General features: G+C 40.3%; 1 protein-coding gene across 7 annotated transcripts in view; it reads right to left on the bottom strand.

Annotated features, from left to right (window-relative positions):
• The window catches only part of LOC116223235 (leucine-rich repeat-containing protein 27), a 74,858-nt gene that overhangs the window by 14,576 nt on the left and 36,654 nt on the right, over nt 1-23,628 (bottom strand). For 4 of the 7 annotated variants that reach the window (XM_031579251.2, XM_031579250.2, XM_031579245.2 and 1 more), the window contains 3 exons: nt 18,277-18,382; nt 5,315-5,445; nt 726-843 (listed from right to left, as the gene is read on the bottom strand). In XM_031579251.2, coding sequence (XP_031435111.1) covers nt 726-843; nt 5,315-5,445; nt 18,277-18,382 — 355 coding nt within the window. The remainder of the gene's footprint in view (nt 1-725; nt 844-5,314; nt 5,446-18,276; nt 18,383-23,628) is intronic. The other 3 variants (XM_031579249.2, XM_031579252.1, XM_031579246.2) reach the window with 2 other exon arrangements.

Consider the following 23,628-nt stretch of genomic DNA (forward strand, 5'->3'; position numbering starts at 1 on the left):
ACTTGCACAGACGGCAGTGCCAAACGACGCTCACTAGACGAGCGCAGCATTCTGGTGTAGTCCTTTTATTTATTTTATGACATCACAGTGCCTCGTAGAATCATGACTATACATGTGAAACGTAATTGTTAATGATACAAATATTCTCGTAATTATTATTATTATAATTATTTTAATCTGAGGATGTCTGTAGAGTTGATGTGAACGCAATCACCAACGATTTCTCACAAAATTCATTAACACTTCTAACACGGAGCCACGGGCCATCTTGTGGTTTTTTAAGGAATCGCATTTGAGAAAACTCTGGCCGAGTTACAACTGCTATTTCGAGTTTGGAAAGTCTTCTGAAGTTCAGAACAAATCCCAGATGAGAAAACTTTCATTAATGCCAAATGTTTTCCTAAATCCAATTCAGAAGAAATTCCTTCTTAAATTCTTCTTAACTGCGTTCGAGAATGAGGCCCATTCTTCTTAAGTTGTTCTTAACAGCGTTCGAGAATGAGGTCCAATGTTTTTAGGTAAATATGTTAAATATATAAAAATGTCAAAGCATGTCACACCAAAAGTGCCTGACAAGACCCAGACTAGTTAAATCTGCAGCCAGGCAGCCATGTTTGAATAATAGTATAAGATGTGTAAAGGGCTTTATTCCTACAGTAAATGTTTGAAGACACCTCACAGTTTTTTTAGGGTGGAATTTCTTCTTGAGTAATTTTAAGACACACCTCCTGCCTGATGGCTTGAACCTCCCCTCTGGCTATGCCACTGGACCTCTGTCGTGTCTTTTGCATCTCTTGCATGTGACCCCTGATACGCTGCTCCAGTTCATGGTCTCGTGCAGCTCTGGGGGTGATGCAGGTGAATAAAGAAATGTATACATTCATTATTATTAATAATAATAATAATAATAATAAATATAGCCACAAGCGGCCCTCACACATTCAGTCAGCAACCCGTGACACTCTGTCATCAAACAATGCACTCACATCTGATGTGTGTGTCAAATTTCATGAGTTTAAGACATTGGAAGCAATATTTTCCTGTTTCCAGATGGTGGCGTTGTAACATAGATACAATTTAACATGCAGATGGCATTATGCTCAGTGCGCAAATAATTCTGTGTAGTTTGGAGTTCACCATTTGATGCATCATGCATAACTACCACTGCGTGAAAAGAGATGTATCCGGGATTCCGGGACCTGTACTCCTGTACACTCCCAGATATTCCGCAGATAATTGGATGAAAAGAGTTTGCTGCCAGGAGCCATTAGTTGCCATGATGAATAATCCCCTGAGGGTGCTTGCAAGGGAACATTTGCATTTCATACCTTGGGCCACCAGGTGTTCTTCAACTGGTCAAAAGTCTTACCTTGGATTGATTGAACAATGTGTTGCCCCTCCTCTAAACCCCCTCCCCATTGGTCCTGCATGTGTCCTCAGGCATGATTAGTTGTTTATTATTATCATTATTATTAATAATATTAATAATTATTATTATATGGCAACGACAGTACGAGCGTTCTGATTGACTAATGCATAGCCATGCCAGCCGTGTATTGCCCTCCTCACCGGTCAATACGGATCCGTATTGCCCTCTGACGACATTTTCAAAACGAACGAAAGCGATCAGTCTGAGTTTTACTATCCAGACGAAAATAAAAAAATCAACAGCCATGAGGAAATTCAGAAGATAGATAGATAGATAGATAGATGGATACTTTATTAATCCCGAAGGAAATTTAGGTCATCCAGTAGCTTATACACTTAACTTAACTCACAAACATACATACACAAATCACAGTAGAAAAACAATACACATAGGGAAAAACATGTTCACAGGGAGTGGGGTGTATACAGATATTATACAGATATTACAGTGTGCATTGATTGTGTCAGTGTTGATGTCCACAAGGAAAGTAGTGCAAAGAGTGCAGAGAGATAGTGTTCATGTGCTTGTGTGGATAGTGCAAAGATAGAGTACTTGTGCTTGTGTGTGTGAGGATAGTGCAAAGTGATATAAATAGTAAAGACTGTGCAATGGGCTAGTATAGCCAGTAAAAGAGTAAAAAGATAAAAAGATGGACAGTGGGATGGAAAAATTAAGAGCTGAGAAGAGGAGGGGAGACTGAGGAAGACTCATGCAGAGAAGTCCATCTCCCTCCCCCTCCCCTTCTGTGTGGCATTAAAAAGCTGGATGGCCCTGGGGACAAAGGACTTTCTCAGCCTGTCCGATGAGCATGACAGTGACAGGAGTCTGCCACTGAAAATGCTCCTCTGTCCGTTAATAGTACTGTGAAGTGGGTGGTGGTCATTGTCCAAGATGGTCAGCAGCCTACTCAATGTCCTTTTCTCCGCCACTGATGTTAGGCAGTCCAGTTCCATGCCAACAACAGCTCCTGCCCTTCTCACCAGCCTGTCTAGTCACCCTGCATCCCTCTTCTTCATGCTGCCTCCCCAGCACACCACAGCATAAAAAAGGACACTGGCAACAACAGACTGGTAAAACATGCGCAGGAGTTTGTTGCAGACACAGAAGAAGCGAAAATGTGTTATTGAAAGTGATGATGAAGACTAGAAGCCGTTTGAATCACTTGTGTTGTTACTTAACTGTAAATTAAAGCCATTTTAGCTGAGCCGTGTTGTCTGTTTTCTATTGATCATTGTAACTTGAAGTTATCAAGTAATTGGTTGCTACGCAACACCTGAAACACATTGTGTGACTTGAGAGCTGAACAAAACGACATGTTTTCTATTAACAATTACCATTTATTTTCATTTAGAAAATTTAAGGAGCGAAAAATGCCATATAATAAACAACTTACTAACCTTGACTGTTCGGTCATGCTGGGAAATAACACCCTTCGGCTTTGGCGTTTCAACCTCGCTATCGCTCGGTCAATACGTTAAAGCCTCAGTTTGATATTTCCCGGCATGACCTCACTCTCGGTTAGTAAGTAGTTATTATTGCTGTTGGCGTTGTGTCTTAGGTAGGTTATATTGATTGACAAACAGAAATTAATTACACAAATGTTTTTATTAGAAATTAATAGAATACAGTTAAATATATTAGACATATAAATGAGAAATATACATCAAAATACTAGTGCTGTCAAACGATTAAAATATTTAATCGCGATTAATCGCAAATTTTGATCTATTCTAAATGTCCCTTCGTTTATTTATTTTTTCCATCATTTTATTTTTATTTTAATGCCCTTATCAACATGGAAAAGTTGATTGGCTTGCTTTATGCAAATTTTTTATTTTATTGAAAACCAATATTGCCAAACAGGGCGGTACAAAATAAAATTATAAAGTGCACATTTCAGGTAAACAAGAACTCAGCCTATAGTGCAGTTAAACCATGGCTTAATATTTTCTTTTTTTCAAGTTTGCTGGGAACATAGCAGTCAGGCCTCTTATTTCAGAAACATTGAACCGTAACAGTTAGATTACCAATAAAAGGTAAGCCTACTACTTCTTTGCTTTCAGCCAGCTGCCTGTTGACATTTTGAGACAACAGTGAAGCTCGCTTCTTTTGCACAACACAACTTTTAAAAGTAAACTTTCCATTCAGAAGCTTTTTATCATCCATTTCGCCGTATCGCGCTCACCATTCACTCAAACCGTAACGTTAGCCTGCTACACAGTTTGCGAGGCCAAAAAGAATGTAAATCTAAAAAAAAAAAAAAATTCGCGTTAATCTCGCGATAACATTTTTTACGGCATTAAAATGGGTTTGCGTTAACGCCGTTAATAACGCGTTAAACTGACAGCACTACAAAACACAATTACACAACATATAATATAATACAACAAAAGCGTTCAGTGAGCATAAAGGAAACACTGATCATTGAGGATTTTCAATAAGGACCCAGCTCCTCACTCTGTGGTTTTATACATCTGCAAAACACGGAGGAAAGAGAAATTAGACCACTAAAAACATTAAATGGGAAATAAGCCTAAGAATTACTGGGGAAAATATCATAATACTAGTAGTTTTTGAGAAATTGAGACAAACATTTGATTTATCATGCAACCTAAAACATTGCATTTGATTTATCATGCACTGAACAAATGTATGGTTTACAAAATAAGGCCTATTCACAAATAAGGATAGACCCATAACTCACCTTTTTTACCTTCAGCATCCACATTCGCAAAAGCCATCGACACACCATTCAGTAGCCTATGGTGTTGTTACAACCTTGTTGTGGGTAGAAGAAAGGAATATTGATTAGAAGTTCATTTAGATTTATAATTCAAGTTACTGTTATGAAACAATCATGATGATATGCCTGCAAAAAACAATAGCCTAGCATACCTTGTCAGTGGATCCTATTTGTTTGTGTTGTTTCAGTGTTATGCATAAGTCTCCACAAGCCTTCCTGTAAAGTAAATTCAGTAAAGGTTAAATTTAACCACGTTAAGGCGTAGAATTGCAAACACACTGGAATGTGTAGCAGTCATGCAAAAAACAGCAGACCTCAGAAATACACTTACCGCAATAGAGTTTCAAGCTTGTTTAATCTTCTTTGAAGCAGACAGCTCTTGCACCTTTCAGTTCTCTCATGTATGATTTGTTTTGATCCTAAATATGCCGTTCAGTTATCTTCTTTAAAAATGCTGCTTTCATTCGGACTTGATGGAATAATTGAATATTTCCAGTGTGTAGGAGTAGTGTCCCCACTCTGCATTCGAAACACTTATTGTACCCCATACTCTATGCTAGCATTTATACATCTACCCTGTGTATGCTGTGTACATCTACCACTTGTTGTTTACCCTCCCTTTCTGCCACACAACCCCCCCCCCCCCCCCCCCCCATCTTTTCCCAGCTGACTTCAAGCAGAGGCGTCCCCCCTTATGTGCCGTAGCTCTGCTTAAGGGTCCTTCCTGATTAATAGGGAGTTTTTCTTGCCCCTGGCGCCATTGTGCTTGCTGTAAGGGGGTCCAGGCACTGGGCTCTGTGACACACCTTGAGACAATTGTATTGTTTTGGCGCTATATAAATTAAATTAAATTGAATATATAATATATACCAGTGTCTTTTTTTAATCGCCGGGTTTCCAATAAACCTTGGGCGTATTAAGTGATTCAAGCAAATAAATGCCTAGGCATTAATTTGAAAGTTTTACAGTAAGTCATTAAAGTTAAACAGTTAGTTAGTTAGACATTTCAAAGGTTTTTCAAAATATTGTTTGTGACATACCAAGGTCATTTGGAAAATAAAGTGTAGTTTTAAAACTAGACTTTTTTTAGATGACTGAAAAGAATGTTATAATTCTATAATATATACATTATTATGGTTTACCTTTTCTCTTCCATCTCTATTCTGGACACGAGGCATCTCTGTCTCCTCAAAGAAGCAGTTGAGGATATGATCTCTCCATTGTCACCCTCACTGTACACAGTATCTGTAATGCCGGTTGTGATGAGCACCTGCTAGGTAAAACAAAATATACCAGCTGTTTTCAGTGGTTGTCACATGGGTATGCTGAATGTGTCACTAAGAATGGGTATTGAGTTTTTTATAAGGTAATTCTCTACATATAAATGGCATGTGCATATTTAAGTATATTGGTCTACTTTTTCTAGTTAAAACATCCTAAATTCCTTTTTCCACATCTCCACCTCTCCCCTGGCCTATATCCTGAAAATCTGTGAGCCTCCAAATTCTGCTTTACTAGTACCTCTGACAAACAGCAGATTTAGAACACGTAGAGGAAATGATAAAGATGTTGGAGGAGTTGACCTGGAGGGAGAGGGATGTCGCTGCCTGATATGTACCAGCTAGCCAATATGCTTGTGTGCGCACTCGGAATCACAAAGTATTCCTGCCTGATTTGTACAACGTGTAAACATTTTATGGAGTTTGAACCACGCATTGCAAGCTGTAAGTTGCTCGATATCAGTCTGATTGTATGGTGTGGCCAATATCAGCCAACATAAAAGCACAGAAAGGTGTTAAATTCTACACATGAATCGGGAAGCCGGTACAATCAGGAAGTACATGACATTGGCAGCAGAAAGTACATGCCACTCAGCAGCTAACAGTAGGGAGTACATGCCAGAAAAAGATATCAGAATTATTGGAGCTAATGGGGTACTAGGGGTGTCTCCCTGAAACCTGATTACCTTTTTGGAAGAGAGAGTCAAACTTTGAAAATGGTCTGGCATGGGAAAATTCTAAAGGGTATGTTCCATGAAATCAAATAGAGCGAATTAATTAAATGCTTATTTATGTGGGTTGAAGTAGATGCCTGAGAATAGCGTTTTTGTGGCGTGTGGGTTTTATGGTCAAACGGGTATAAAACGCTGGAAAATCAGTGGATTCAGTTGTCCTGAACAGTGAACACCATGCCGCTGCAAGACGACGCAAAAAAGGTGTGAGGGGGGCTTCTGCTACTCGCGCTGCAAGGAAGAAGAATGCAAACACCACGGACGAAGAACAACACCACAAGGAAGAGCCCATCCGAGGTGTGACACACCAGAAATACTGACTTATTCATATAATTATACTACGATATTGAATAACAAGTGAAAGACAATTGTTTATTGTTTACCTGTGTAATTCCAGTTGAATGCGATCATAGCCAAAACTCAGGGGGACCTGGATGAGGCCGAGCAGGCATTAATACTAGGGCCAATGATTTTCCGCGAAAACGGACGGAATTCGCGGAATGTACCCTTTTAAACGGAATTGCAACGTTCAAACGGAAACACCATTTTGTCCTGCAAGACTGTATTTATTTCAAATAAGCACAACAACGATTGCAAGGATGAAGAAACATTGAAAAAAATGAAGAAGAAAAAAAAACATTGAGAAAATGTCATGTCTGTGTTGAACTCCGCTCCGGCCACGCAATCAATCCATCTCAAGGTGAACAAAATGAGCCGAAACGGAAAAAAACGGGATTCACCAAATGTGAAACGGAAAACTCATTTTTTTAAAACGGAAAATCATTGGTCCTATAATACTTGTGTGAATGTGTGATTATGATTATTATTTCCTTTAATTGTTTAATGTTATATTGATTTACTGTTATTATTACTGTGATTTACGAAATAACGGGTGTTATTCCTGGGGTTTTGTGTTATAAAAATAAATGATTTAAATTTGACACTGAATTTGTGTTTCTTAATGTTTATTATTAGAAAACATCAACACATCCACAGACATTGTCCATGTCACAAGAGTCTTCATATCATATCCATCTGCAATGGAACAGCACCAGCTATAACAGTGCTCAGCTATGTTCAAGTTCAGTACATCTACTTCATGCTGGGCTCAAGCAAGCATATATACCCTCCTTAGTCTTTCTGGATCCTCCATAGTGGGCGTTCTCTACGGTAGCCCAAAATGAACTGAACCCTGCTTAACCCTTAAGAGGCCCAGGCCTGTTTGACTTTTTTAGGAAGTCTCAAATGCCTTGATGTTTTTGTATATTTCCCCTAACTAAAAGTATTGATGCACAAGTGGCATATATGATTATGTTATAGAAGACATCAGCAATAACAACATTAGAGTAAAAGGAATGTAGTAAAATAAAAATTGTATTTAAATCAAATGTAAAATCACCCTTATGAAAACCTTCATTCAGAGCTGCTCAGAATTTGTACAAAAAAACATTGTAAAGATTTCGGACCGCGACTTTTGAACTCTGAACCTTGTAAACATAGGTGTTGGCTATACATATGTGAGTTTAGCATTCAGAAAGTGTGTGTGGTTTCACTACTACATATTTATAATAGCAGAGTGACCTGTGCCTCTCCAAAATGTGTGTCCCTACAAATGCATATTGATGAGTTACCTGGGACACCTCAGACAAAGAAAATGGCCATTACGTAATGGCCCTGGAATGTCTTTGTGGCCCACTACCCCCACATTTTTTCTTGCCACACCATGGCCCAATAGAGATCACTGAATCACCATTACTTATTTATATGAATAGCTGTCATTTGCTAATGGGTGGGTCCTTAGGAGCAGAAACCTCACTCACAGACTGAAATGTGCAAGAGATCAGCTCTATTCTCCTTACAAAGTGCTTATTTATATTTTATTTTCGAACTGTATATATTTTAAAAGTAAAGGGTTTAGGTTTGCTTTGGGTGTTCTTTTTATCTCTCTAGGACAAAACTCGCTGAGCTTAGTTTTGCTGCAAGGGGTAGAGGGCCACAAAGACATTCCAGGGCCATTACGTAATGGCCATTGTCTTTGACCGATGTGTCCCAGATGTATTTACACCTAACTCATCAATATGCATTGAGTAGGGACATTAGTTTTAGAGAGGGAAAGATCACTCTGAAATTATAAATATGTAGTAGTGAAACCACACACACTTTCTGAATGCTAAACTCACATATGTATAGCTAACACATATGTGTACAAGGTTCAGAGTTCAAAAGTCTAGTGTTGAAATCTTTACAATGTGTTTTTGCACAAAGTCTGAGCACCTCTGAAACTAGGTTTTATTTGATTTAAATTAAAAAAAGTTTTACAACATTCCTTTTATTCTCATGTTGTTATTGCTGAGGTCTTCTAGAATATAATCATATATCCCACTTGTGCATCAATATTTTTTGTTAAAGTAACACTATGCAACAATTTGACACTTTTTGAGGTATGGTTTTAAAGGTTTTGGTACCATCCTCAAATTAATTTTGATAGCATATGGTCATGTGAAGGACAGATAAAACACCTGTGTCTTTCCCACTAGCCATCCTAGTTATATGATATGAGATATGCCCTATGTAGTTCTGTGTAACAGGCTGGAATACCCTGCAAAAATGGAAGAAAAGCTTTCAGACGCATGACATTAGCAGCAATGCTGCCAAAAAACACCAGTTAGTGTGTTGGCAAGCTTATATCAGTCAGCTGGATTGTTGGCGGTGTTTGCAAGGTTTTTTGCATGACTTTTAGGTAGTTAGCTTACTAGTTTTGGAACAGAACTCCGTATTGCTGCTAACATCAAGGCATGTCAGACTACTTAGAAAAGTCTAAAAGGCCTTAGTCCTTAGAGCAGGGGTACTCAATAGGCGGACCGCGGTCCGGATCCGGACCCAGACGCAATCAAATTTGGACTGAAGCCAAAATCAACATTCTAATTTAATCATGATCCAAGCGAGTTTTCATTGCTGTGTGATTTCGCGCTATATATATTTTTCCTACTGGATGTGGTTTCTATCTTCCGTGTCCAATCCAGAGGTCCAATCAGGAGCTGTAATAATAACATCACTATGACAGACATCCCAAGTCTCCCGGAAGTTCCGGGAGTCTCCCGCATATTGATAGCAATGCCCTGATGCCCGCAAATTACTTAAAATATCCCGGAATCTAGAGCGAGCGAGCAAGACTGCGCACGCGAGACAGACATGCTCCAAACCGCGTAAGCATCTGTGTAGCGCGCGCACGACAGAGAGGGAGAGAGACCGAGAGACTGTGCGTGTGTGTGGCAGTGTGAGTGTGTGCCTCATGAAGCATCCTGATTGGCCTGTTTCGGTAAGTCAACCAATCAATTTTCAGTGTGGGCGGGCTTTTATCTCTTCTCCCGAACCGAATGAATCAGTTCAGTGTATCTAGGAACAGGAGCACCATGGCAGAGGGAGAGTACCCCAAAAAACGAAACAATAAGAGACACATTTTACAACAGACTATACAAAGGTGTACCCCTGTCTTAGAAAAGTAAATCACAATGACAGTCTTGCTCTCTGTACAATCTGTAACAGTGATTTCAGCATTGCCCATGACGGGTTAAATTACTGTAAAAGACATGTTGAGGTGAGTTCAACAAGTTTAATTTCATGTGCATATTATTCAGGCCGGCTAGTTGCCAGGGCTACATGAAAACAACAAACTCCTTAGACCTGTTTAAAGTTGCAATGGAATAAAAATAAAAGCAGTTAACATAAATAGTATAAGCAGCATATAAATAGTAAAAGTAATCTACATAATTAACAAAGAATTGCATAGGGCTATAGCCTATTGAATGATATTATTTCAGGGACCACAACTTGTTAGGGAGCGCAGGGAAATAGGCCCATGTAGGCGTGCATGTAAATATATATATTTATTTATTTTTTCCCGGGGGGGGCGGTGGTAGGTTCGGGATACCTCCCTGAAATGACTTTTTGCAGGTTGGGATGTCTGCTATGACAACTTACTCACTCAATGTTGGCCACGAGCTCTGTGGGTCACGCAGGTTGTGTGTGTCAATGGCAACAACGCGGGCAGATAGATTTGTGAACGGTATCTTTTTCTCAGCAAACGAAAATCATGGCGTGCTTTAAACCCGACAAAAAAACGAAAAGTTGATTCCAAAAATCGCTAATTTAAGAAAGAGTGGACTGACAAGTATGCATTTGTGCTGCCTGTGGGGAGCACAAAACCGATGTGTTTAATCTGCAAGGAGACGGTTGCCCTTGTCAAAAGGGGAGCGTGCCTATGTTCCCACAGCCCAATGTTCCCACAGCCCTATATTGCCACAGCCCTATGTTCCCACATTTCTAAGAGCTTTTTCAAAATTAGGTCTTATGTTCCCACATTTCTAATATTCATTACAAAATTAGGCCCTGTGTTCCTACAGTTCATCTAACTATAACCCTAAATAATAACCCTAACCCGCGGGCGGGTCCGCGATTTTTTTTGCAACATGAACATGGAAATTGACTGTATAATTGTGGAGGAATTAATCATTTACTTTAGGCATGCATGTGTAGGTGTTTTTGTCCCGAAAACGGCTGGGGCTTAACAGGAAATGTGGGACCATAGGGTTTAATTTTCAGAAAAATCTAGAAATGTGGGAACATAGGGCTAACCCCGTCAAAAGTGGTAACGTGAAACGTCATTATGAAACAAAGCATGCACACTTCGAAAAAAAAATACCCGCAGAACTCTGAGGTAAGGGGCAGAAAAATAAACCATCTGCAATCATACCAAGCAACATGCAGTGTAATAGTTAGATCAGCCACACAACAAGAGTGTGCATACCTCAACATACTGTTGTGAGTCTGCCTTTTCAACCATGAATATGGTGAAAAACAAATACAGGAGCACACTCACTAATGAACACTTACATCAGTGCCTCCGCCTGGCCTTCACACCGTTTATGCCCAAGTTTAAACCACAAAAAAAGTGTCACCTTTCACACAAATAAGGCCACATCACCTTTTGTGCATAGTTTGAACGTTTTTGTTGGAGTTATGTTTTTGGATTTTGACCGTCACTGTTCCGGACCCTGGAAATTTGGCAAGTGGACCTTTTGGGTTTCTAATTGAGTACCCCTGCCTTAGAGTGTTAAGATGAGTATTTTTTTTACAGCTATTTCATTTCCAACATTTAAAAGCAACACTATACAACAATTTAGCACTTTCTGAGGTATGATTTTAATGGTATATGGTCATGTGAAGAACAGACTCATGTTGGACAGAACACGTTTTCCCTACTAACTATCCAGGATATGCACAATGTAGTTCTGCACAACATTGAAAAATATATCTCCAAAAGACCACTGGTTTGCATGCTATCAAGCTTATATCAGTGCCAACTGGGGTGCTGGTAGTGTTTGCCAGGTTTTTGCATGCCTAATAGGTAGATAGCTTGCTGGTTTTAGACCAAAATTCCTTACTTTGGCTAGAAGACAGGAGTTAACATTTTTCTGATTTGATTTGAAAGGGTTGGTCAGAGCTATTTTTGGTGGTGATCTGGCAGATATTATGTCACTCAAACCCTTACTGCAACAGCAGATAAGTGTTGCAATTGTGGTTCATAGTTAGATAGTTAACAAATATTATCATAAATGCCCATAATAAAATACAAATAAGCCACTTAGGTAAATCCATTAAGGGCAACATTTGTGGGCCCCTACAACAATTTAAAAATGAAGTAGAACACTGTAGGTGAAATTGGTACCAGCCTCACATGGGAGTACCAGACTATGTAGGTAACTTACCCTGTGAGCAGGAGCCGGGTGAATGTGGGTGCAATTGTGTGTAAATCGTGATACCGTCTTTGCGAGGGCCACCAAGACACACTGGTGCTGTCCTTGCAACAGCAACGATATGTTGGTAATCTCACCCGATTGGACAGGCATCAACCATTCAACACAAAGGCAGATCAACTAAGTTGAACACCTAGGGGGCGCCACACAAAGTGTAGTGTCCTCCACGGTGGTCAAAGGAAAGATAATCCACAAATCAGTCTCGTTAAATATATCAGTCTCATAAAATATATTATACTATCAATTTGGAACTCTGATTAATAATTAAATTAATAACTACAACCAAAGTTACCTTACTAATAGTATGGTTGAAGGTCATTAGAATTCTGAATAGAAGAGGTTGGCAACGTCCATTCTTGTGCAACATTAAATAAACCAGCGTATATAATCAAAGTATTTATTTACACAATGATAAGAAAATAACACACAATATGTAATCTAGCTAAATGTAACAAACTAATGAATTGAAGGAGTATGTGTGTGTGTAACAGAGGGAGTGTGTGTGTGAGCTTGTGAGCTCGGTGTTGCGCTGTTAGGAGCGCGCCAGAAAGAATGTGTGTGTGTTCCTTTGTTTGATCACCGTAGTTCCGCGTGCATGTGTGTGCACGTACGCGAACATACATGTGATGTGTACAAGGACGAGCCTATATGCAGCGCGAAGTTCGAGTATTCTCTTCGCGTGTGTGGCTATGTGAAGGCCAATGTATATGTAATCGTGCGCGATTTAGATGCCATGTTAGAAGAGGGAAATGGTTAGTGATGCATGCAAGACCCGATGTGTCTGAGAAGCAGTCCTAACGATAACCCAGATGGTGTGGCGAAGCCAACTACCAACTAACAATGAAAATGTATAAACAGTTACGTTCATTAACAAAACATATGAAACACATGAACAATGGCATGTAAACAGTCTTATGCTTAGCCAGGTTGTGAATAGCTATGATAGCTAAATGCCCAATCGAGTCCGATGTTGAAACGGCAGAGAAGAGATGATGCAGTCCGTAGCTGGAGAAAGTTGTCCTTGCTGTGATGTCTCTGTTTTACTGCAGTTTAGGTCGGAGGATTTGATCGCTCAGAACGTTGCAGTTTGCCTTCTGTTCCCGTTGTGTAGAGTTAGCCAGCAGGTCTATTGTTAGCTGCTTTCTTTTGCAATTTAGCTAGCAGGTCTATTGTTAGCTGCTTTCGCTAAACTTACTTCGTCTCACTTAGCAGTCGGTTGACTGAGAGATCTTAGGCGTGTGTGTCGGCCGTAAGACAAAGAAAGAAGGCCTTCACCGTGTGCAGGCGATGCCTGAGGTGAGAGGAGGTCAAAGAGGCTTGCTCCTCGGTCGATGTCCGGAGGGGGAGAGTTGAAGAGGTCCTTGCCTGGTGGGCGCCGGCACAGAGAGAGAGTCACATCTGGGGAGATGCGGCTATTGTCCACGCTCAGGTGGGCGTGGTTAAGAAATGCATCAGGTTACATTTTTATGACAGGTAAAGTCTGACGTAGGTACCGGATGAAACATACGTAAGTTAATGATTAAAGTCAACCACAATGGACGAATTCCAGTGTACCTACAACACAATTAGAAGAACTTGTTTAAGGTCATACTACACAAAGTGTAAATGTAAAAATGCTTCTTCCACTCACAAATACAATCATAGCTCCCTTTTTTTTTTACAATGTCAGGTAAGAATGCCTTTGCATGTCAGTAACATCCTAGCAACCACTTCAATTACCCTAGCAACATCCTAGCAACTACTATAATATCAACCTCGCAACAACCATAGCAACCATCATGACTATCTGGAAACCAGTATAGCAATGACATGACTGCTACGCTAGCACCCTGGCAACAATTGTAGCAACCACTTCAATTACCATAGCAATGACCATGACTAACCTAGCAACACCCTAGTAACCACCTCAATTACCCTAGCAACATCCTGGCAACTTCTACTAAAATTACATCCCAGCAACCAACAGGACTACCATAACAGCGCCCTTGCGAACAGCGTAGCAACCACTTAAATTACCATTGCAATCACCATGCCTACCCTAGCAACCAACTTAGTTATTCTAGAAACATCCTAGCAACCACTGCCATATGACAATCTAGCAACCACTAAGACTACCCTAGCAACACTCCAGCAACCAGTATAGCAACCACTTCAGTACCTATAGCAACCACCATGTTTACCGTAGCAATGCTCTAACAACCACCTCAATTACCCTTGAAACATAATCAATTTCGTCCTCTCAAAGGATTCCTCTTTCGTATCTTCAAAAGAAATCGTTAATTCAATGATGTAAACAATGCATTCACGCCCATAATATACCCCCATGTTCAGAGGGCTTTTTCTGAGGATCCACCTCCTCTGGATATATCTATCTGAGTTAAATTCTGGGTCAGACCCTGTAAGGGATCCATATTAATTATGTACATTCCCCATCAAAATGTATCTCTTTCCCCCTTGATGCACATAATTGTAAATACAACCTTGTTCCTGATTTTTCTACCAATGAAGTCTCCATTCCGGTGGTACAAAATTGCTATCATAACTAATAATGCTACTATTAGGTGCATTCCCTGGCTAGTTAACGTTCGGTAGAAGGGTTAACCTAAAATCCACAACCTGTGGTTAACTTCAGACAGCATACGTTACAGGTTCAGAATCACAGAATATAGTACTTAAACACATTGTTGACACAGTAGCATTATAAGCTAGAGAGAGAGCATGGAGGGAGCTAGCATCAGCTAACTAAGCTCCATATCAAAGAAACAAGTGTTATGCAGTAATTTTAATGGAGGAGAGATTTCGTACCCTGCACTAAACTTTCTGTATGCTCTCTACAAGTATCTTCCGGTCTCTTGTGACCTAAATTAGTAGCAACATTTTCCATTTCATGTTTAAATATCCCCAAATAAACAACAATGGAGAGGCCCTCTAGTGTTTTTATATTCAATACGGGGTTCACCCCACTAAACTGAAAGCATATACAGACTGCATACAGATGAGCAGAAAGCAGACATCCTTCTCTACAGATGAAGAATACAAATATCTGTGCATTTTTCATCTCTGTCCCACGGGTGACTCAGGCACCATTTGACAAGGTTTTTCTCAATCTCATGTCAAGGCGGTCAACTGTTTTCTTTGGTTGAGGTACCACCATTTAAAGGTCTGGGAAAAAACGTGCAACCTCACTGTATAGTAATGACAAAGAAAACATTGCACTTGAAAATACAGGAAACTGCAAAGTTGATCATTAGCTAAGTTCTGTAAACTATGTTGGTTTTACCGCAAATTGCTGGACTGGCAAACAATGGTGGTAGTTGTCATTAGATAGAACAGATCACTTTAGCAAGGTGCTCTGCTGTGCTGGCTTGCAGACATAAGAAAGGTTCCCACACATTTGATGTTCTTTCTGTAGCATTATAGGAAATACATTCAGAGTATCCATACCATTCACTATAAAAGCTAATCAGTCACCAGAGCATTTGTTTGAGACAAATTAAGCATCATCACAAAAGTAATCCTTAATGGGACGTGAATGTGAAATTACTTACTTTGATCTGATCTGATGGTCTGATCACTCTCCAGGAGAGTGCTCGATCTTCTCATTAGAGAGTTCAGAGGTCATTAGTGGCAGGATTGTGCTCTGTTCATTTTAGTGTTTCCTTGTTCCCACCATGTGCTTCTTGTGTTTGTTTATTTTGTCATGTGCTTCTTGTGTTTGTTTTGTCATGCCATGTGTTTTCTGTTTTTGTCCTGAAACTTCGCCCCCACCTGGGGTACGTTCGTCGTAGGATTGAAGCTAAGTTAATCAATTGGCCTTTTAGCCCGTTAAGATTAGCGAGCTGATTGAGAACAGCAAATATCGGTTCGTTAACGGCTGACCCGCATCCTAATCATGTGGTTAATTTCAAGCAGGCTAAAGTTATCATGGCATTTGCGCGTGCACGTCCTACTTCAAAAGGCAGGAAAGGTCGATCACCAAAACCATGATTTTCTAACGGTATAATGGTTCTAAACTCAAAGAAAAGGGCTCTTTTTTTCTCCGCTGGCGAGTAGGAGATGAACATGAACGCTTATGAAGAATACAAGACCATAATCATGGCAAAATTCAACACCACCACCGCTGTGAGAGCAAGGTGTGTTGGGATGTTTATAGGGTGATATCTATGTATGAATACCTGACGGCAAGTGTCAGCTGGTACAGAGGTTACCTCTACCGGTTTGAATCTGCATGGTTGCTAGTTCAAATCCCCTCACCTCCTTCCTCAGTGTAGTTTTACATTTCCTTGGAAGTCGTTTTGAATAAAAGCGTCTATTAATACATTTAGTCATTTAACAACAAATACAATAAATTGAAGCAGTGAAAATAAATTGTCTGTATTTCTCTCTATTCTTATCATGAGTCCACCGTAATAATTTTCTACAATAATGATATGCTATGGTGTACTAATAACACTCATATAATTATGAGTGCTTTGTTCTCCGCATCACCGACACTACAAAAATGTACCACTCGCAAAAAAGCGCAAGACAGTCAATGTTCGACTGTGGTGTTTGCAATAAATGACTCGAGAAGGTCTTGTAAATTAATGATTCCTTGTCGGCTGAATCGGTAGCGCTCATACAAGAATAATGGATCTTGGCGATCGCAAAGAACTCTCTCCCTCCGCTAATCTAACTCTAATATCAGTCCTTGTTCAATGGGATCCCTCCTTTTTCCGGGGGTGTGGCAAGCTTATCCAGCTACACTTAAGTTAGCCTGCCCATTAGGTTAGTGCTAATCGATATGTAACTATGGTGATTTATCAAAAGTTGCTTCCACGAACCAAAAAGAGGGGCGTTTTTTTTTTTTATCTTAGCCTGAAAATTAGCTCGCTAAACCGTTTAGCGAGCTACGACGAATACCCCCCTGCTAGCTAAATTGCCAAGGGAACAGCAACAGATTCGCGGAAACTGCAACATTCCGAGCGATCAAATCCTCCGACCTAAACTGCAGTGAAACAAAGACATCACAGCAAGGACAACTTTCTCCATCTACGGACAGCATCATCTCTTCTCTGCCGTTTCAACATCGGACTCGCCAGCACAACCCTTTTCTCAAAGGACTGGTAAACTTCGACTGGGCATTTGGCTATCCTAGCTATTCACAACCTGGCTGAGCATAAGACTGTTTACATGCCATTGTTCACGTGTTTCATATGTTTTGTTTACTGAACGTAACTGTTTATATGTTTTCATTGTTAGTTGGTAGTTGGCTTCGCCACACCATCTAAGGGTTATCGTTAGGATTGCTTTTCAGACACATCGGGTCTTGCATGCATCAGTAACCATTTCCCTCTTCTAACATGGCATCTTAATCGCACGATTACATATACATTGGCCTTCACATAGCCACACACGCAAAGAGAATACTCGAACCTCGCGCTGCACATAGGCTCGTCCTTTTTCCACATCACATGTATGTTCGCGTACGTGCACACACATGCACACGGAACTGCGGTGATCAAACAAAGGAACACACACACATTCTTTCTGGCGCGCTCCTAACAGCGCAACCTCGAGCTCACAAGCTCACACACACACACACACTCCCTCTCTATTACACATCCCCACACTCCTTCAATTCATTAGTTAGTTACATTTAGCTAGATTACATATTGTGTGTTATTTTCTTATCATTGTGTAAATAAATACTTTGATTATATACGCTGGTCTATTTAATGTTACACAAGAATGGACGTTGCCAACCTCTTCTATTCAGAATTCCAATGACCTTCAACCATACTATTAATAAGGTAACTTTGGTTGTAGTTATTAATTTAATTGTTAATCAGAGTTCCAAATTGATGGTAAAATATATTTTATAAGACTGATATATTTAATGAGACTGATTTGTGGATTATCATTATTTTGACCACCGTGGAGGACACTACACTTTGTGTGGCGCCCCCTAGGCGTTCAACTTAATTGATCTGCCTTTGTGTTGAATGGTTGATGCCTGTCCAATCAGGTGAGATTACCAACATATTGTTGCTGTTGCAAGGACAGCACCAGTGTGTCTTTGTGGCCCTCGCAAAGACGGTATCACAATTTACACACAATTGCACCCACATTCACCCGGCGCCTGCTCACAGGGTAAGGTACCTACATAGTCTGGTACTCCCATGTGAGGCTGGTACCAATTTCACCTACACACAGATACAGCTGCTGGTTAGACAAAAGAGCTGATTACATGTCAAAAAGTTGAAAGTAACTTACCCAAAATTGAGTAATTATTTACCTCATCTTGCTTGTGCCTCTCCCTTCTGTCCTGTTTGTGTTTGAGGAGCTTCCTCTCCTGCAAAGTTTTGACTTGTTCCCGCCATTCACAAAGAATCTCCTGGTCTCTACCACCCAGAAATAGATTGATCAGTGGTGGACCGTCTGGTCCTGCTAAGCCTTCTCTGAAGGCCTAACAACTTTCAAAATTAAGAAACAATAATGTATTCAATAACATATTCATGTTTTCCCAGATCGCTTCCTTCTCCCATTCTGAAGTCTGAGATTTCAAAGGCGTAGGAACAGACAGTAAGGGGAGAAAACAGATTTCATCCAATAATGTTTTGTTTTCTATGAACCTTGATTCTGAGCTCCAAGTCTTCACTGCACCTCAGCATGTCCGCAGTAGTGTAAATGAACAGAAAATCTGGTCAAGAAAATCAAATTGTTCTATTTCTACGAGGCGGGCATAATCTATTGGAAACGATGGCAACGTCATCGACCAAGGCCTTCACAGCTCTTCCTGCAGGCCTATGTACGTCATGTTGCTCTGGGTTTGTATTTATGTAACGTGGAGGTAATGCTATGCTAGCAACCCAGGGTGGGCGTTTAAACAGATGAATAGAAAGCCTTTATTGTCATTGTATAGCTTTGCATACAACACAATTTGGAGCACTGCTCCTTCAGGTGCCATGAGGGATAACAGATAACAACACAAAATACAATGAACTTATATTTCCAGTTCCAGTTCTTCCACTGAGGTACATTGCAAATAAATAGAGTAACATTTTTGTTTTATACACATGAATAAGGTGACTGAGATGGCATAAGTGATTTGCAGTATAATAAAGTGTAAAAAAAAAAAATTCCTTTAGGCATGTGGTCCTTGCTCTTGAGGACCTGTAACGTCTGCCAGAGGGCAGGAGAGTAAACAGGTGGTGGCCTGGGTGTGATGAAGCAATGGTTCATCAAAAAATTCACAAAGGTGAAAAAACAACACGCATGGATTCAAACTGTGCGTGTCTATTATACTTCACAATTGAATGCTCTTGTAAGGGCAAATGTTACACCCAGGACGCTGCGCTCGTCTAGTGAGCGTCGTTTGGCACTGCCGTCTGTGCAAGCACGGCAATCCAGACTATTCTCATTTGTAGTTCCACGTTGGTGGAACGAACTGCCTAGTACTACCAGAGCAGGGGCGTCCCTCTCTACCTTCAAGAAGCTTTTGACCCAACTCTTCAGAGAGCACCTCCCTTCCTAACTGGCAAATGACTAGCGCTTAACTTGCATTTCAGCAGTTACATTCCTGCACTTCTTTTTCCTTTTTTCTAGGTCGTTGTTTTCTAATTCTCATGTAAAGTAGTATTTATTGTTACACCATGCTTTTTATTGCTCTTAGCTTGACTGTTCTCTCCCTTGTACGTCGCTTTGGACAAAAGCGTCTGCTAAATGACTAAATGTAAATGATTACCTTTCTGTGTTGCTGCGTATTGCAAAAAACTGACAAAGTAAGCTGTACTATCAGCAGCCCCACCGACCAAATTTAAAATGACATTGAAGCATATTCTTTGGTGTGAAGCATATTAATGGATGTCAATCAGGTATCAGAATTTTTTTATTGGCTGATTTTTAAAATGTATTTAACTGACCTTTTGAGGCGTATTCTGAAGGCCCACATTGCCGCTTTGAAACAATTGTGCACATCCTTGTGCGTTCATGGAAAGAGGGCTGACAGTAGGTCACTCTCACTACATTCTGTGGGCCCCTGTAAGTGCCATATGCTATTCCTTGCATTCAAACAACAAGATTACAACTATAGAGATGTCCTTGCTTTCAGCAAACATTAATGTGGTGGGCAGGATCTTTACTCTCTCGTTCTGAGCTATGAAGAAAAAGAGCAATTTAAGCTTATAGCTAGACACTGAACTCTTAACACTAAAAGCTGACATGAAGGAGAAAAAGAGTGGGAATTGATGGACAGAGTAATAGAAAGAAAATTGGGTGATAAGAGTGGATATACATTTAGACAAGGTGAAGGAATGAAGATAGATAGATAGATAGATGGATACATTATTAATCCCGAGGGAGAGAGCAAAAAGATGAAAAGAAGGGAAGAAATTGAAGTGATGCAGAGAGATGGAGTGTGAAAGAGTAGATAGAGAAGATTCAAATCTGTACTGTGAAGCGCCGTCCAATCAACTTTTCTGAAGTATATAGGAACATTCTGTCAGCTCATATTCCGTCTTCTGTCATATCAATAAACACATAGTTGCCATAGTTACTTTGAAAAAGTAATCGGATTACTGATTACTCTTTTAAAAAGTAACTTAGTTACTTAACAGATTACTTGATTTTAAAAGTAACTAAGTTAGATTACAAGTTACTTTATTAGTTACATTCAGCAGCTGTCGCCAAGGTCCCCGCCGCCTCAACATAAAAATGACAACCAGTTTTGCCAACACTCACTTTATTAGAAGTGCATTTTTAACAGTAAAGTACACAACAACAATGTACAATGTATCCAGTGGCGTATCTAGCCCTATTTTGGGTGGGCTGGAGCCCCCCCCCCCCCAAACGTTTCCTTAGCCCCCCCCCAAAAAAATATTTTTATTTTAATTTTGAGATTGTGAAATTCACACATAACAACCGTTTTAGTGAAATTATTTTGTTTAATTTTTAGAGTTAGAAATAAATAGTTTCGAGTAGCACAGGAATCCCGCCTGTTTGAGACTGTGGTGGCAAGCTCACGGCTCTGTTTGGTCGTGAGTGAGCCTCGCCAGCGTGCAGACAGGCGGTAATAACGTCTAGTAAACAGACTTGGAGCGACTGTCCGACCCAAGCTGGTGAAAGCTGCCAAAATCAGCTGCTGGATATAAAGATAGCACATGAAGTTTAAAATAGTAAAAGAAACAAAATGGTTAAATCATCATGAGTTAATTATGTCGTGGCTCTCTTTTATCATGCCGGTTCATTGATCCTGTGGGTATGCCTACTCAGTAGCTCCGCCAGCTATAACTAGCTAGTGTACCTCATTAACAGAAGCTTCTCAAACCTCTTGTCAAAAATTGAGAAACCCCACGACCTCTTCATTAAATGCAACCAGCACAACATTGTAGACTAGTCATGTTCTTTCACCACTGGGTACGATCTGTATATAATAGTTGAGGTTAGCTAATAACCTACAAAGATTCGTTATTCTTATTTTTTATTCCGTCTCTGGCGAGAGACTGGAGAGGTATCTAGCTAGCTAGCTAGGATGGTGACAATCTAGAGAACAGTACAGTAACGTAGCAGTGTGGAGCAAGATAGCTGCTATCCCAGTAACGTTATTGTTCAAGGGATGTGTGTGCATGTTGCTGAAAGTATTTCACAGTCATTGTAGCGATAACTTGCTTGTAAAATGATGATCCTGATGTGATGCTATGGCTTTGTATCAGATCGCCAGGTTTTGTTCAACATTGATTCATACAGTATGTTAAGCTCCTGGTAAATAGCTGGCGTTTGCTATCGCTAGCTAGCGTGCAATTTTACAGACGGTAACATTAACATGTTGACTATAACATTAACATTTTGATTTGAACATTAACACGTTTTGTAATAATACTAGTTGTCATGAACAATAACTGTTTGTGGATGTTCTCTCAACTAGATAGTTAGTTATCATACCTAGCGATAGCTTAGTTCGCTAGTTAGATAGCCATCAGGCTTGACTTCAGCATTGACCTCTGCTATGTATATACGCGTGACGTGACCCTCATGCTGAAAACGTGACTTAATTGTTGAATAGACTACATGACTTCACTCCGAGAGACGCAAGAAGACATCAAATATATATTTTACTATTAATGACAAAATAGTAACGCACAGTGACTTGGACAAGTAACTTTAATCTGATTACTGGTTTGAAAATATTGACGCGTTAGATTACTCGTTACTGAAATAAGTGGTCAGATTAGAGTAGCGCGTTACTAAGTAACGCGTTACCGGCATCACTGCTAGTGACCCAGTGTCATTTTGAAACCATGCCCTCACACTGCCTCCACCATGTTTTACAGATGATGTGGTGTTCTTCGGATCATGAGCCGTTCGAAGCCTTCTCCATACTTTTCTCTTCCCATCATTCTGGTACAGGTTGATCTTAGTTTCATCTGTCCAAAGAATGCTGTTCCAGAACCAGGCTGGCTTTTTTAGATGTTTTGGCAAACTCTAATCTGGTCTTTCTATTTTTAGGCTTATTAATGGTTTGCACCTTGTGGTGAACCCTCTGTCACGCCGGCTCTGAGCTCTACTCCTGCCACGCCCCCGAACTGAATTGTGGCTCCGTTGGGTTCCGTTGCGTTTCATGCGTTGCTTGCAGCAAGTGTTGAAACATTTTCAACTTTTCGAGAGGCAACACATGCGTCGGCCAATCAAATTGCCTTTCATGCATAGCTGACAGCACAGGCGCTAGCCAATCAGATCGTGTTTATGCTCACGTCTGAAAAGCGGGAAGCTCAAAAAAAAAAAGATGGCGGACCAAACTCCGTAGATGGTCGTATTTGTACCTAAAGGTTGTTAGTTTGACTTTTTTTTGCTTAGATTTAAAAAAAAAGTTAGCGAGAAATAGACACTGTACAATGTAAAAAACCCTTTATTGTAACTGAAAAATACGTCTGATAGGATTTGCGAGGTGTCTGAGTCCCCTATCTAATGTTAGCATGCTACTACTTACAAGGTAAACAGCTTGCTAGTGGCGTGATTGGTTTGTTGACCTGTCAATCTCACTATAACGTCTATGGTATCAACAGAACCCCACGCGCCAGACTCCTCCTTCGACATCCGTTGGATCAACGCATTCTAACGCGTATGTGTGCATGCTCTGATAAACTCCTCACTCCCCTCATGTATTGTCTGGTCTCGTCGTGTCTTCCTGCTCCTTCGTTAAGCTCCGGACTATTAGCTCCCCGTGTTTGTTCTTGCTCCTTCGTATCCCAGTTTAGGAAGTTCTGGTTTTCAAGAGTTTGATTCCAATCATGGACTGTTTCTGTTTCTTCTGAAAGATCTCCTGAGCGTTGTGTATGTAGTTCCTTGTATGTTTAAGTGCAATCTCCAGTCTGTTCAGTTAACCTTGTGACTCCGTTCGCCTGTGAACTGCTATCTCCAGTCTGTTTAAGTTAGCCTTGTGATACTGTTAGCCTGTGATCTGTTTCTGGCTGATTCTCAATAAACTCCATCACCGTTAAGTCTGTGTCTAGCCTGAAGTCCGTGACACCCTCTGTATTTGCTCTCTTGGTCTTCTCTTTATGGTAGACTTGGATAATGATACGCCTACTTCCTGGAGAGTTTTTCTCACCTCACTAGATGTTTTGAAGGGGTTCTTTACCATGGAAAGGAT

The sequence above is a fragment of the Clupea harengus genome, chromosome 13, assembly GCF_900700415.2.
Source record: "Clupea harengus chromosome 13, Ch_v2.0.2, whole genome shotgun sequence".
NCBI lineage: Eukaryota > Metazoa > Chordata > Actinopteri > Clupeiformes > Clupeidae > Clupea > Clupea harengus.